Source organism: Oncorhynchus keta, chromosome 11 (genome assembly GCF_023373465.1).
Source record: "Oncorhynchus keta strain PuntledgeMale-10-30-2019 chromosome 11, Oket_V2, whole genome shotgun sequence".
Taxonomy (NCBI): domain Eukaryota; kingdom Metazoa; phylum Chordata; class Actinopteri; order Salmoniformes; family Salmonidae; genus Oncorhynchus; species Oncorhynchus keta.
In genome coordinates, this window is record NC_068431.1 from 20,889,324 (window position 1) to 20,904,459 (window position 15,136).

The following is a 15,136-nucleotide window of genomic DNA, read 5'->3' on the forward strand; positions in this document are numbered from 1 at the left end:
AAAACAGGTATAAGGCCAAGGTTGGTGATTTACTGCCACCTGCAGTTATGGAATGTTTGCTCACAAGTATAATTCAGTGGCTGATCCCTCCTCATGACCTGGATGGATTTATATGATCCTTAAATCATGGGAAGTCTCACCCAGTTGACTTGTTCAAATGGTTTAAGTCATCTATAGTGCTGTCCATGCTAAAACAGGCTTTTGGCACTAGGGTCATCTATACATCTCTACGGATAAACTCTTACAAGCGCATCGCCAACATAAATTCTATAGTGGACAGGGTACAACTCTAACCTGCGTCAGTGCTTTTCTTCTCTCGGGTTTCCTTCGATTTTGACACTATCTTCTGTATGACAGAAACATTACAGGTTAAATCATGGTCAACAGGTCCATGCCAGACTGTTCAAAAAAATGACCGTGACCATACCATACAGATACCCAAAGAGCAAGCAATGCAGATGTAGAAGCACAGTGGCTAGGAAAAACTCTCTAGAATGCTCATAAGATGAAACATAAACATTCGTAACAAGAAGATATACCAATATATACAGCAGTATTTTCACATCCAAGCACAGAGAATAACGCTCCACCATCAGTGTTTCCAGCAAGCTTCTTTAATGATATTTGAACATTTTAAGTTGTGTAGTTTGGGCCGATATTCCAAACTCATATTTCCCTCCCTTTACACAGGAAGATTAACTTTCCTTTCATTTTAATACAATAGATCAGTCAAATTTAAATCTCTCACCTAAAATAACTATTTACGTTTTCAACAGAGCCAGAGACCATAATAATAGTGCTCACAATAATATAATAAAAATATAACGTCTAGACAAAAATAATAAAAAGACAGATTACATGTAATATTTTAGGGATACGTTGCAGTCTTATTCTCTCCTGGTTTTAGTAGTTTCTGTCAAAGTAATACATGATTGTATAATGTAGAAAGCAGGAGAGAAATGTTTTTTAAAGTTTTTTTTTTTTTAAAGATTGCTCTTATTTTAAGAGATGCAGTGTTTTTCATAACTGTTAGTCATTTTTTAAAAACATTTAAAATAGTCCATAGAAGTCCTTTTCATCCAAGTCTTCCGGCTGGTGAAAGTAATATATTTGTTGTGCCAGTCTTTTCTCAATCCAACCATGAAATTACACAGGTCCTGTGTTCTCACCCCAGAAGCTTATTTATGAGACTTCCTCAGTAGCTCGTACACAAAGGACGATGTACAGTAACGTAGAGAGTTTAGTTCCAAAACCATAAAAATTGAAGGTATACGGAAACTGGGCAAAGAGCTGGGGGTGTTCCCCGATCCAGGAGGGTCCCTATCAATTAGGAATGGATGAATACTACATGACTTCAGAGGGAAGTCAATAACTCTAATGACAGACTCTAATGACAGACTGTCCTCTTGTATTTTGCTATATCACACCACGCGCTTCCCAAGAGCCACAACTCAAGCCAGAGGAGATACAGCCACACCAAAAGGTGAACAAATGGAGGGCTTACCGGTATACTGTTATCACCTCACCACTGGCAGTATATCACTGAAATATCTCTCAATAAAATGGAGTTTGTCAATGTATTCTTTCACCATCTACTGTGAACAAGACCAAGGCTTCATGCTAAGGATGCGGGTTAGTGAGATCCACTAAATCACTTGAGGACCTATTGAAGGGAGAATCCTAACTTAAGGGAACATTTGACTTAAGTGGAGGTTACAATAGGATTCACCCCTAAGTGATTAAATAATTACTTCAGGATGTCTTAAGATACCTAATCAAAATCTACAAGGCTTTCAATGTTTTAGGCATGATGGGGGGTTCACTTAACATAGTATTACGTTTAGAAAAAACACGGATTAAACTTGCCATTTTTTGTTAGAGTGGAATTTGATCAATCATGGAATGATTCCAACTGAAGAGGTATGTATATTGACCACCCTCTCCACCCCGCATTCTCACTCTGCTAAGCCTTTGTCATGGTGGTCCTCCAGGTCCAAACCATTAACCACAACACAGTTGTGATTTAAGTTGGCCTATAGCATCACGTACAGTTGTGTTTCTGACCCCCGATGGATATATTGAAAGTGGTGTGTTCCGAATGCTGAATGCACGTGAGCAATGGGAAGACGGCACTCTTATCCACAGGAGGAGAAAGAAGCGGGGATGGAAAATAACTTCAATCCCTATCTACTAATATCCTGATGGTGGTGGTAGTCAGTACACTTTGAGCAGCACTTGTGTTAATTTCGAAAGTGGGGTGTTTGGGGGTGGAATGGTCCTAGTGAGAACGCTGTGTGAGTTGTGGCGTTCTTTTCCCTGATTGCCATTTGTGCTGGGGGGCGGGGGCCCCTGATTGTTCCAGTCTCCTCTGTGGGCCACAGCAGTATGGGAGGGGTGGGGGGCTGAGGTGGTGGGCCTCCAGAGGACAGGAAGAGGTGTCGTCCTCAGTGTCCCTCCTTCGTCCTCTTGTGGTGGAGGGGAAGGGGCTCTGTCATCACTAACTATTATCTGAAGAGCGAAGCGAGAGAGACAGCAGGGAGAGAAATAATAAATAAAATACATTTTGATTTTGCTTTCCTCATCGTGTTTTTCTCTTTGATATTTGACCACAAAACCTATACTTATGATAACCAACAACACATCTGGTTTTAAGTTGTGATACGTCTTCTGTTTGTTGTCCCGTGTGTACGGTTTACTCAAACTTCAATGCCTGCAGAAATAACTATGTATCGGTGGAGCACAAGATAAATCTACGCATCTGTACTCCAAAGCCCTTTCAAGCATCCTGTGCATGTGAACTACTGTTGTATCTGTTCATGATAAGTATCAGAGTACGTCCCAAATGGCACCATCTTCCCTATAAATTGCACTACTTTTGACCAGGGCCCATATAGCTCTCAAAAGTAGTGCAATTTATAGGGAAGAAGGTGCTATTTGGGACGCACCCGGATACTTTACTGATAAAGAGTACAGAGTGTCATATGGGATGCAGTATCAATAATTCACAGTACCTTTGTTCTCCTCTGTGTCAGTAGCTGTTTCAGTCAGCCTTTGGCACAGTTCATTATACTTGGTCTCCACTTCCTGAAAGCAGATTGTTGACAGAAACTTAGCTCTGGTAGAACATATGAACATACAGATGGATAAAATGAGTGTATGGGTAGATGGCCCCATACAGTAAAACAAATATAATAGTATGAGCAAACAGGCAGATTGACAAACAGATGTCTTGATCATGCCGCATGAGAGACTGCATGACAGACATTGAATAACTTTACCTATAAAGCCCTTCTCATACATTTCACTCAAAGCGCGAGTTCTGGGCCGAAGATGCCCTTGGGCACACATCAAAGATCAGCTAAGAACAAAAAACTGACCTTAGCATTTGAAGCCAGGTCTGATTTATCTGAAATCTTTCAAATACTTTAAAGCTGCAATATGTCAGTTTTTGGAAGATCTGACCAAATTCACATAGAAATATGAGTTATAGATATGTCACTCTCATCGACAGCACGTCTAAGAAGCGGTATATCTGTTCTATGTGCGCTATTTCTATGCTTCCCATTGTTAAGTTTCATTTTCACGTCTTTTACTTTGAGTTTTGTACACTAGGTTAAACAGCTGAAAATTTCACAACGGTTAAGAATTATTCTCTACACTATACTTGCTTGTTTTGTCACAAACTGAAAATAGGCGAACTATTAGAATATTAGGAACCAGGAAATGGTGCAGCAATTTCTGAATAATGCACTTTTAAGCACTTACTCTAGCCTGCCTGAAGTTCTAAATGGGCGTGGTTTGCCATTTTGGGACTATTCTACTTGGTCTAAATCAGGCATACTCAATCAACCACTTTTAAAGGGATACTTTGGGATTTTGGCAATGAGGCACTTTAACTACTTCCCCAGAGTCAGATGAACTCATGGATACCATTTTTATTTCTCTGTGTGCTGTTTGACTTAAGTTGCTAACTAGTGCCATGCAAGCAGATAGCCATAGACTGACAGTTATTGTGCTAAGACTGATTAGCATTGGCACGTGAAACTACCTCTAACCTCCTTCATACTGGACAGAGATATAAAAACGGTATCCACAAGTTGATCAAACTGTGGGGAAGTAGATAAAGGGCATCATTGTCAAAATCCAGAGGTAATGATTTCAAATAGTATTTGAACCCAGGTCTGATCTAGGGGGGGGAAACTTCATGTTACTTAAAGGGGGGTTGATTGTGTACCTTCAGGTGCTGCAGGTTGGCCTGGAGCAGGCGGATGTGGGTCATGACCTGGCGTCTGAGTTTGGGGCCGGCACCCCCTGTCTGCGAGGATGAGGAGAGTAGCTTCTTCAGGTCGATGTCCGGGCCCCATTGGGCCCCACCCCTCGCCTGACCGTCATTGTCCGTCCTGCTCTCCCCCGAGGCCCCGTAGCCCTCCAGGACCATGTAACTGCCTGGGGAGGGAGGGAAAGAGAAATGGGGAGGGAGGGAGAGGGAGAGACGGTTGGAAATGGGTAAGTTATGCCCACCTGAGTACTTTAACTTCCACAATTAAAAAGAAACCTCAAACATGCTATAAAAGCAACAGTATATCCTAACTTCCATTTAAGTAGAATTAGAACTTTGTCTCCTATTGACATCGACAACGATTCATGACTAAGTGAAATACTAGTTAACCTAAGGGGTGAATCCCCTGCCGCTTTTCTGCCTTGAATGTCCCAGTTGGCTCACCGTATTCCTCGGAAGTCTCAAAGAAACCTGTGTCCCCAGACGGTAGTTCATTGGACCCCGGGGCCTCCTCCTCCCTCCCTGCCTCGGTCTTCTCCGAGGCGCCGGTCTCGGAGCCAGTAGAGGGTGCTGCTACGCTGCTTGGGGCCGAGATACTGTTGTTGTCCTCTGGGCCCCTCAGGGACGTGGTCCTCAGCAGGCGGCCTCCAGGGGCTCGGCCCTTCCTCTGCTCTTTTTCTTTCCCCTTCTCTTTGTCCTTGTCGCTGCCCTCTGCTCTGCTCGTCATGTGGTTGAGAAGGACCTGCCTCAGGGCTGCCACTGGAATAAGGAGAGAGAGTCAGCGTGGCTACAGGGTCATGTTCATTAGGCGAAGAAGAAACATTTTCAGTTTCCGTTGCAAAACATTTAGTGTGCCATTCAATGTGTCATTCTATCACTGTATGTGACATATTGGTCTAAGGCTAAGCCAGTGAACTCACAGGTTCTTAGGGCCTCCTCGGCTCTGGAGGGTGGCATGCCGAAGGCATCATCTGGATCCTCGTCGTCGATGGCGATGCCCAGGCGTGACCTCTCCTGGAGGATGGGCAGTCTGTCTGCCAGCTCTCCATCCAGAAAAGCTTCAACTTCCTCCTCATCTACCTCCTCCACTTCCTCCTCCTCTTCTTCTTGTTCTTCTCTTCTGTCTGGCAGTGGCGAGTCCTCTTCTTCCTCGTCGTCTGATTTGACACCGTCAAATGGGTTGGTCGATGTGGGTGTGGGTTGCAGACCCGGCAAGGAAGTGACGTCTTTTTCTAGGGGACACAGATACATGGGTAATGAAGGTGTGTTACAGCTGCATGAAGAATAGTCAAACTCACATAGCTTTTCATAGGGTAGATGTTTTTTGAAAATTGTTAGATACTACTACACTGTTGGAGCTAGGAACACAAGCATTTCGCTACACCTGCAATAAAATCTGCTAAATATGTGTATGTGACCAATAAAATTTGATTTGATTAGATTTTTGAAAATGTATTAACTGTCTAGTTATTGATACCTGGGGACTGGGTACATCCCATGGAGGTGCGCTCAGGGTCTTTGTTCAGTTTGGGCACCCCCGTGCTGATAATCTCTACTGCGTCTCGCTCCACACTGCAACACACATGCCAAGCGTATGCACGCACACACAAGCGTAAATTATAAACTAGGGTGATGTGCCTTTTTTCATTAGAAAGCAGAGTGTATAAAAGTACAAATAAAATATACACTGCTCAAAAAAATAAAGGGAACACTTAAACAACACAATGTAACTCCAAGTCAATCACACTTCTGTGAAATCAAACTGTCCACTTAGGAAGCAACACTGATTGACAATAAATTTCACATGCTGTTGTGCAAATGGAATAGACAACAGGTGGAAATTATAGGCATTTAGCAAGACACCCCCAATAAAGGAGTGGTTCTGCAGGTGGTGACCACAGACCACTTCTCAGTTCCTATGCTTCCTGGCTGATGTTTTGGTCACTTTTGAATGCTGGCGGTGCTTTCACTCTAGTGGTAGAATGAGACGGAATCTACAACCCACACAAGTGGCTCAGGTAGTGCAGCTCATCCAGGATGGCACATCAATGCGAGATGTGGCAAGAAGGTTTGCTGTGTCTGTCAGCGTAGTGTCCAGAGCATGGAGGCGCTACCAGGAGATAGGCCAGTACATCAGGAGACGTGGAGGAGGCCGTAGGAGGGCAACAACCCAGCAGCAGGACCGCTACCTCCGCCTTTGTGCAAGGAGGAGCAGGAGGAGCACTGCCAGAGCCCTGCAAAAATACCTCCAGCAGGCCACAAATGTGCATGTGTCTGCTCAAACGGTCAGAAACAGACTCCATGAAGGTGGTATGAGGGCCCAACATCCACAGGTGGATATCTCTCGCATTTGCCAGAGAACACCAAGATTGGCAAATTCGCCACTGGCGCCCTGTGCTCTTCACAGATGAAAGCAGGTTCACACTGAGCACATGTGACAGACGTGACAGAGTCTGGAGACGCCGTGGAGAACGTTCTGCTGCCTGCAACATCCTCCAGCATGACCGGTTTGGGGATGGGTCAGTCATGGTGTGGAGTGGCATTTCTTTGGGGGGCCGCACAGCCCTCCATGTGCTCGCCAGAGGTAGCCTGACTGCCATTAGGTACCGAGATGAGATCCTCAGACCCCTTGTGAGACCATATGCTGGTGCGGTTGGCCCCGGGTTCCTCCTAATGCAAGTCAATGCTAGACCTCATGTGGCTGGAGTGTGTCAGCAGTTCCTGCAAGAGGAAGGCATTGATGCTATGGACTGGCCCGCCCGTTCCCCAGACCTGAATCCAATTGAGTACATCTGGGACATCATGTCTCTCTCCATCCACCAACGCCACGCCACATTGCACCACAGACTGTCCAGGAGAGATCCCTCAAGGAGACTGTCCGCCACCTCATCAGGAGCATGCCCAGGCGTTGTAGGGAGGTCATACAGGCACGTGGAGGTCACACACACTACTGAGCCTCATTTTGACTTGTTTTAAGGACATTACATCAAAGTTGGATCAGCCTGTAGTGTGGTTTTGCACTTTAATTTTGAGTGTGACTCCAAATCCAGACCTCCATGGGTTGATAAATTTGATTTCCATTGATAATTGTGTGATTTTGTTGTCAGCACATTCAACTATGTAAAGAAAAAAGTATTTAAAAAGAATATTTCATTCATTCAGATCTAGGATGTGTTATTTTAGTGTTCCCTTTATTTTTTTGAGCAGTGTATATAAAAAGCCAACAAGGCCAGTGAACTCACTCGGTCTGAAGTAAAGGTATGATGTGTGTTTTCGTCTTCATGGTTTCTGCGCTCTGCGTTATCAGACACTGCCACCTAGTGGATGGGAGGAGTTAATGAGAAACAGACCAACCATAGAAATAGAAAGCGAGCCCATCCTGTCTTCCTGGGAAGTGCACCATCTACAGTGACTTCAGAAAGTTCTCACACCAATTTACTTTTTCCACATTTTGTTGTTACAAAGCGGGACTAAAATTGATTTTTTTGCCAACGATCTACACAAAATTGACAAAAAATGTATGACATTTTTTAAATATTTTATCTTGATTAGATAAGTATTCACCACCCTGAGACAGTACAAGTTATAAACACCTTTGGCAGCAAATACAGCTGTGATTCTCTAAGAGATTTGCACACCTGGATTGTACAATATTTGGCCATTCTTTTTAAAATTCTTCAAGCTCTGTCAAGTTGGTTGTTGATCATTGCTAGAAAGCTACTTTCAAGTTTTGCTATAGATTTTCAAGCTAATTTAAGTCAAAACTATAACTAGCTCTATTCCCAGAATTTCATTTCTTTGCCACATTTTTTACAGTATTATTTAAGTGCCTTGTCGCAAACAGGATGCATGTTTTGGAATATTTTTATTCTGTACAGGCTTCATTCTTTTCACTCTTTCATTTAGGTTAGTATTAAAGGCCCCCAAAGCACACACATCCCTGGGTCGCTCCTCTTTTCACTTCACTGCAGCTAGCGACTGGGACAAACTGCAACAAACACTCAAACTGGACAGTTTTACTGACAGTTGTGGCTGCTTTGCATGATGTACCTTCTTGCCCTTTGTGCTGTTGTCTGTGCCCAAAAATGTTTGTACCATGTTGTTGTCATGTTCTGTTGCTACCATGCTGTGTTGTAATGTGTTGCTGCCTTGCTACATACAGTATGTTGTTGTCTTATGTCTCTCTTTATGTAGTGTTGTCTCTCTTGTCGTGATGTGTTTTGTCATATAAATACATACACATACAACAATTCAAAAGTTTGGGATCATTTAGAAATGTCCTTGTTTTTAAAAGAAAAGCACATTTTCTGTCCATTAAAATAACATCAAATTGATCAGAAATGTAGACATTTTTAATGTTGTAAATGACTATTGTAGCTGGAAACAGCAGATATTTTTTAAAATGGAATATCTACATAGGCAAAAAGAGGCCCATTATCAGCAACCATCACTCCTGTGTTCCAATTTCAGGTTGTGTTAGCTAATCCAAGTTTATCATTTTAAAAGGCTAATTGATCATTAGAAAACCCTTTTGCAATTATGTTAGCACAGCTGAAAACTGATGTTCTGATTAAAGAAGCAATAAAACTGGCCTTCTTTAGACTAGCTGAGTATCTGGAGCATCAGCATTTGTGGGTTCGATTACAGGCTCAAAATGGCCAGAAACAAAGAACTTTCTTCTGAAACTCATCAGTCTATTCTTATTCTGAGAAATGAAGGCAATTCCATCCGAGAAATTGCCAAGAAACTGAAGATCTCGTACAACGCGGTGTACTACTTCCTTCACAGAACAGAGCAAACTGGCACTAACCAGAATAGAAAGAGTGGTGGGAGGCCCAGTGCACAACTGAGAAGGCCAGCATCCCGGAGTCACCTCTTCACTGTTGATGTTGAGACTGGTGTTTTGCTGGTACTATATAATGGAGCTGCGAGTTGAGGACTTTGTATTTGTATTTATTATGGATCCCCATTAGCTTCTGCCAAGGGGTCCAGCAAAATTAAGGCAGTTATACAATTTTAAAAACATTACAATACATTCATAACACATAAAGTGTGTGCCCTCAGAAAAACCTGGGAATACTTATTGACTGAATACATTTCATTTAATTGTTATTCATTTCAAGGGGTATTGTGTGTATATCAGTGACAGAAAATCTAAATTGAATCCATTTGAAATTCAGGCTGTGACAACAAAATGTGAAATAAAGGAGTGTGTATACTTTCTGAAGGCGTTGTATCTCTTTGAGAGCAACTTAGCCTGGAGGGACCAAGCAAATCCAGATTTTTCTGAAATCTCAGTTGGAGGATTCTGTCCCTGCTTATTCTCCCCTGGAATCCCCCACCTGAGATTTTTGGAAAACCTGGGAACTTTTGCAATCCTAGTTCCAGCCAGGTAACAACTGAATGGGATGCTTGAATAAAGTGACTTTGGGATGAACAGACAAACAGACTTACGTTCTTTGCTCGGACACGGTCTGGGCCATCAGCTCGTAGATCTGGGCTCCGTTGTCGGACATAGACAGCACAAAGAAGGACTTGTTGTCTGACAGGAGAAGAGACAATATCATTAGAACATACATTATATTGACAGTCTTTGCTATGTTGTCTTTCCTCTCCAAAGTCCACTAGATATAGCCTGGTCCCAGGTCTGTTTGAGCTGTGTAGCCAAATCCAATTTCACATCAGTAAAACAGAATGTAAGCTATTGCAAGATCAGGCAGGTTCCAAAAAGCTTACGCCAATAGTCACTGTCATGCCAAACATGGTGGTTGGCAAGACTGCACAAACAGATCTGGGACCAGGCTACTACAGACATGTTGCTTGAAGCAATTTGATAAGATATGATTCCAGGAGCCTTTTCAGTGAGATGCAACATTCAGAACAACACAGATGGAAACGTAGCAAATAGAGCAATAATTATTTATATCAGATTTAAAAATAATTCACACTAAATAGCCCCCTTAATAGGGAAATAACAGTTGCTACATACATTTGATTAATTCTTCAAGAATAAAACGTATAAATGCCTAATGAGCTTAGTTCAACTGTCATACCCCTTCAAAACCCAAAATATAAGTTTGTGGTTAAAACTATAATGTTGATACAATGGATTGTCAGTCCTTGCATCTATAGCTCTGTCTATGAATTTGAGGGTGGTTACATTTCTCAAGCCCCATCCCTTAGCGTTTTACTGAAACATAAACGAGGGAAAACGCTTTAATATTGTTAGAACTGAATGGACACACCGGTGGCTACCGAGCGCACCAGCACGGTGTTGAGGTTGATGATGGGGCTGAAGATGTGCTTGGTGTCGGCGGTGCCCGCCAAGTTCTTGCTGTGGCACTTGAGGACCAACCGCTCGTCCTGCTTCTGCAGCAGCACCAGGATGTCCTCCAGGAGCAGCGTGTACAGCTCTGAGGGCACAGGAGGAAGTTCAAGGTAATACTTTTGTTTTTATAACCAAATGGCATCACAGACACTGAAATACATTGATAAACATCATTGAAATTCATGACAACATGACTCAAGTTGTTGATTCATTGGTATGGCATGGGGAACATTTTGTTTCTCTCAGTCCTGGCATTTGGTATAGAGAGAAGACGGTTTACAACACACAGAAAATCACTTACACTCAACAGGACAAGCTAGTCCTCATGTGGGCTAAAACTACTATAGCATGTGAACCCCGGGCCTTCTTCTCAGTCTTCTATTGTATGTTGTAGCCTACTTAGCTTTCAGCATTGGATGAGGACAACTCTAGCGTACCAAAGGGCTAAGCTGAAAATGGAAATAGCAATTGTCCTAAAGGTAAAAAATTATTATTATTCTCTACATGATCAACATTTCTACACCGCTAAAACACATTCTGTTGAATTATGGGTACGTACCGATGGTCTTGTCTTTGTTGACCTTCCAGGAGAGAGGTCCCTCGTGCACCATCTTCTTCTTGGTCAGGTCTAGACTCTACGCACACGCACACACACACGTCAGAACAGGCACCTTTCTACAGCTTTAAGCCAACGGGGGTTCTTGTCAATGAGAATATGTCCAATTAACTTCCCTGGTCAAATAAAGGTAAATGCATGTAAATAAATGGAGACACAAGTAGTCTCACCTTGAACTCTGAGATCATTGGGTTCTCACTCTGTTTGAGAGAGGACAGGTCCAGGCGTCTCTGGTAGTCCTCTAACCTCTGTAGGGAGAGGAGCACACACACTTATACTGGCTAGACAGTATACAGTTAGAACACTCATTTAATAGGATCTAAATGCTATTCAGTCCCTTAGCTGATATATTCTGGTAGAAAGGTAGCAGGCACAAGAGTTGTACTGTTTACTACATTTTGCATTAATAGAGTTCAGACAGGAAACTCACATATTCCTTTAACCCTTTAAGAAACCAAAATAGATGACAAAACATCTGGTATTGGTGTTTGGCTCTGCTCCTTCATGGGAGCTGACTGCCAGATCCATGTGTCCCTTAATACCATTAGATTACATGGCAGTGAGTGAGATATATCAATCCCCCTGATGGGGAAAAAAGCAGAACCAAATAGGTGGAGACTGGGGTTGTGATAGGCTAGCAGAAAACAGTCAATGCATAGCAGGTGGCAGCAATAAAAACAGCAAAGATAAGCCAATCACATAGCTTAGCAGAGGAACTGGTCAACTTAAATACAGTGCCTTGCAAAAGTATTCATCCCCCTTGGTGTTTCTCCTATTTGGTTGCATTAAAACCTGTGATTTAAATGTATTTTTATTTGGATTTCATGTAATGGACATACACAGAATAGTCCAAATTGGTGAAGTGAAATTACTTGTTTAAAAATAATAATAATAATAATAAAAACGGAAAAGTGGTGCATATGTTTCACCCCCCTTTAATATGAAGCCCCTAAATAAGACCTGGTGCAACCAATTACCTTCAGAAGGTACATAATTACATTGCAGACAGGTGGACTTTATTTAAATAAGTGTCACATGATCTCAGTATATATACACCTGTTCTAAAAGGCCCCAGATTCTGTAACACCACTAAGCAAGGGGCACCACCAAGCAAGCAGCACCATGAAGACCAAGGAGCTCTCCAAACAGGTCAGGGACAAAGTTGTAGAGAAGTACAGATCAGTGTTGGGTTATAAAAAAATATCAGAAACTTTGAACATCCCACGGAGCACCATTAAATCCATTATTAAAAAATGGAAAGAATATGACACCACAACAAACCTGCCAAGAGAGGGCCTCCCACCAAAACTCATGGAACAGGCAAGAAGGGCATTAATCACAGCGTCAACAAAGAGACCAAAGTTAACCCTGAACGAGGTGCAAAGCTCCACAGCGGAGATTGGAGTATCTGTCCATAAGACCACTTTAAGCTGTACACTCCACAGAGCTGGGCTTTACAGAAGAGTGGCCAGAAAAAAAGCCATTACTTAAAGAAAAAAATAAGCAAACACGTTTGGTGTTTTCAAAAAGGCATGTGGTCAGATGAGACTAAAATTGAGATTTTTGGACATCAAGGAAAATGCTATGTCTGGCGCAAACCCAACACCTCTAATCACACCGAGAACACCATCCGGCAGGGACTGGGAAACTGGTTAGAATTGAATGAATGATGGATGGTGCTAAATGCAGGGAAATTCTTGAGGGAATCCTGTTTCAGTCTTCCAGAGATTTGAGACTGGGATGGCGGTTCACCTTCCAGCAGGACAATGACACTAAGCATACTGCTAAAGCAACACTCGAGTGGTTTAAGGGGAAACATTTAAATGTCTTGGAATGGCCTAGTCAAAGCCCAGACCTCAATCCAATTGAGAATCTGTGGTATGACTCAAAATTGCTGTACATCAGAGGGACCCATTCAACTTGAAGGAGCTGGAGCAGTTTTGCCTTGAAGAATGGGAAAAAAATCCCAGTGGCTAGATGTGCCAAGCTTATAGAGACATACCCCAAGAGACATGCAGCTGCAAAAAGTGACTCTACAAAGTATTGACCCTTGGGGGGGGGTGAATAGTTATGCACTTATTTCTTGTTTGTTTCACAATAAAACATATTTTGTATCTTCAAAGTGGTAGTAGACATGTTGTGTAAATCAAATGATACAACCCCCCAAAATCTATTTTAATTCCAGGTTGTAAGGAAACAAAATAGGAAAAATGCCAAGAGGGGTGAATACTTTTGCAAGCCACTGTAGACAGCCATATTAAGGTAGGAAGTGTTTGAATCCCATTGGTGCAGTCTGAACTGGTTTTGCTTAATTTAGCTTGCAAGTGTCCCACAGTTTTCAATTGAAACGTGGCTGCACCATGACAAACTGTTGGTGTGCATGTGTTCACCATGTGTCTAGTCCCACTGGTTGTCCTCTCCATAGTCAGTTACCTGTTTGTTCTCTGCCTCTTTCACTGTCTGGTTGACATAGTTGAGGATCGTCCTGCAGCACTCCCCGGCCCTCTTCACCTTGTCCCTCTCCTCTGCATCCTCTGTCAGGCAAAAAACAAAAACAAGCAGGTGATATCAATCTCACGGACCAAATAAATGCACAACAAAAACCCACGTGCGCGAGAATGTGAAGACATGATGATGATGACGGATTCATTTACAGCCTAATCTCTTATGAAGAGACTACGTAAACATATCTTAGTTCTGGGTAAACCAAGATTATTTATAGCCTAATCTTCATGCAATTTTTGACAAATTTTTACAATCTTTGAGTAGCTACATCTGCTTTCCTTTAGTTCAGTCATTTTATTTAAACATTAAAAGATAATTTGGCTTGGAAATACATCCCTCTTTAATCAACTATTACAAAGAAATGCAATACTTATCTCCCAACAGATGGACACAAAAGAGAGATGATACGTCATCCAAATCATTTTCAATGTCTCAACCTTTAGTAGTTGTGTGGACAGACTGTGTTTTATAGCGGTGCTGTCTACTGTACCTGTGTACTTGGCTATGCTCTCCAGCAGTAGTGGATACTTGGTCAGCCTCTGCATCTCCACTGGAATGATATCCTTCAGCTGCAGTCTGCGACACAGACGGTTGCTCTCAGCCTCCTACGGGACGAGAGAGACACACCCGAGTCAGTACTACAGTCACTCACTCCAGATCAAATGGTCAATCTGACGACATCACAATGATGACGAAAGACAGTTTGTTTCCTTTAGAGATATCATTGTGTTTCCAATCCACTATAATGCTAAATCTTCATTAGTGCCAACTGAGAATGCATGGAGTAGAATGCCCAGTCGTCAAGAGAAACTTCAGAACAATATTGTGACACAACATGCAACCCATGAACAGTAGAATATAGTATAGTATACTGTGTTGTACCTGCATAAAGGAGGTGAAGCGCTGGTCTTTCTTCTGCCGGGTCTTGATGAGTTCCAGGGCAAAGGGCTGGTTACTGCAGAAGGTACCCACCGCCCGCTTGATTTTCTCCTCCTCGTCATCACTGAACTACACACACGCACAGAGGGACATGGTAACATGCGGGCGCACAGAGGGACATGGTAACATGCCGGCCCACATACGCACAGAGGGACATGGTAACATGCCGGCCCACATACGCACAGAGGGACATGGTAACATGCAGGCCCACATACGCACAGAGGGACATGGTAACATGCGGGCCCACATACGCACAGAGGGACATGGTAACATGCGGGCCCACATACGCACAGAGGGACATGGTAACATGCAGGCCCACATACGCACAGAGGGACATGGTAACATGCAGGCCCACATACGCACAGAGGGACATGGTAACATGCAGGCCCACATACGCACAGAGGGACATGGTAACATGCGCGCCCACATACGCACAGAGGGACATGGTAACATGCGGGCCCACATACGC

At 42.9% G+C, this 15,136-nt stretch overlaps 1 protein-coding gene across 3 annotated transcripts in view; it reads right to left on the reverse strand.

The window, feature by feature from the left end:
- Positions 1–592: 592 nt before the first annotated feature.
- Positions 593–15,136, reverse strand: part of arhgef12b (Rho guanine nucleotide exchange factor (GEF) 12b) — a 127,367-nt gene continuing 112,823 nt past the window's right edge. For all 3 annotated transcript variants that reach the window (XM_035779849.2, XM_035779848.2, XM_035779847.2), the window contains 14 exons: positions 14,611–14,736; positions 14,219–14,333; positions 13,657–13,757; positions 11,394–11,471; positions 11,167–11,242; positions 10,525–10,692; positions 9,734–9,821; positions 7,522–7,596; positions 5,757–5,851; positions 5,200–5,511; positions 4,724–5,038; positions 4,235–4,446; positions 3,012–3,084; positions 593–2,508 (listed from right to left, as the gene is read on the reverse strand). In XM_035779849.2, the coding sequence (XP_035635742.1) occupies positions 2,498–2,508; positions 3,012–3,084; positions 4,235–4,446; positions 4,724–5,038; positions 5,200–5,511; positions 5,757–5,851; positions 7,522–7,596; positions 9,734–9,821; positions 10,525–10,692; positions 11,167–11,242; positions 11,394–11,471; positions 13,657–13,757; positions 14,219–14,333; positions 14,611–14,736 (1,845 nt within the window). In that variant the 3' untranslated portion in view covers positions 593–2,497. The remainder of the gene's footprint in view (positions 2,509–3,011; positions 3,085–4,234; positions 4,447–4,723; positions 5,039–5,199; positions 5,512–5,756; positions 5,852–7,521; positions 7,597–9,733; positions 9,822–10,524; positions 10,693–11,166; positions 11,243–11,393; positions 11,472–13,656; positions 13,758–14,218; positions 14,334–14,610; positions 14,737–15,136) is intronic.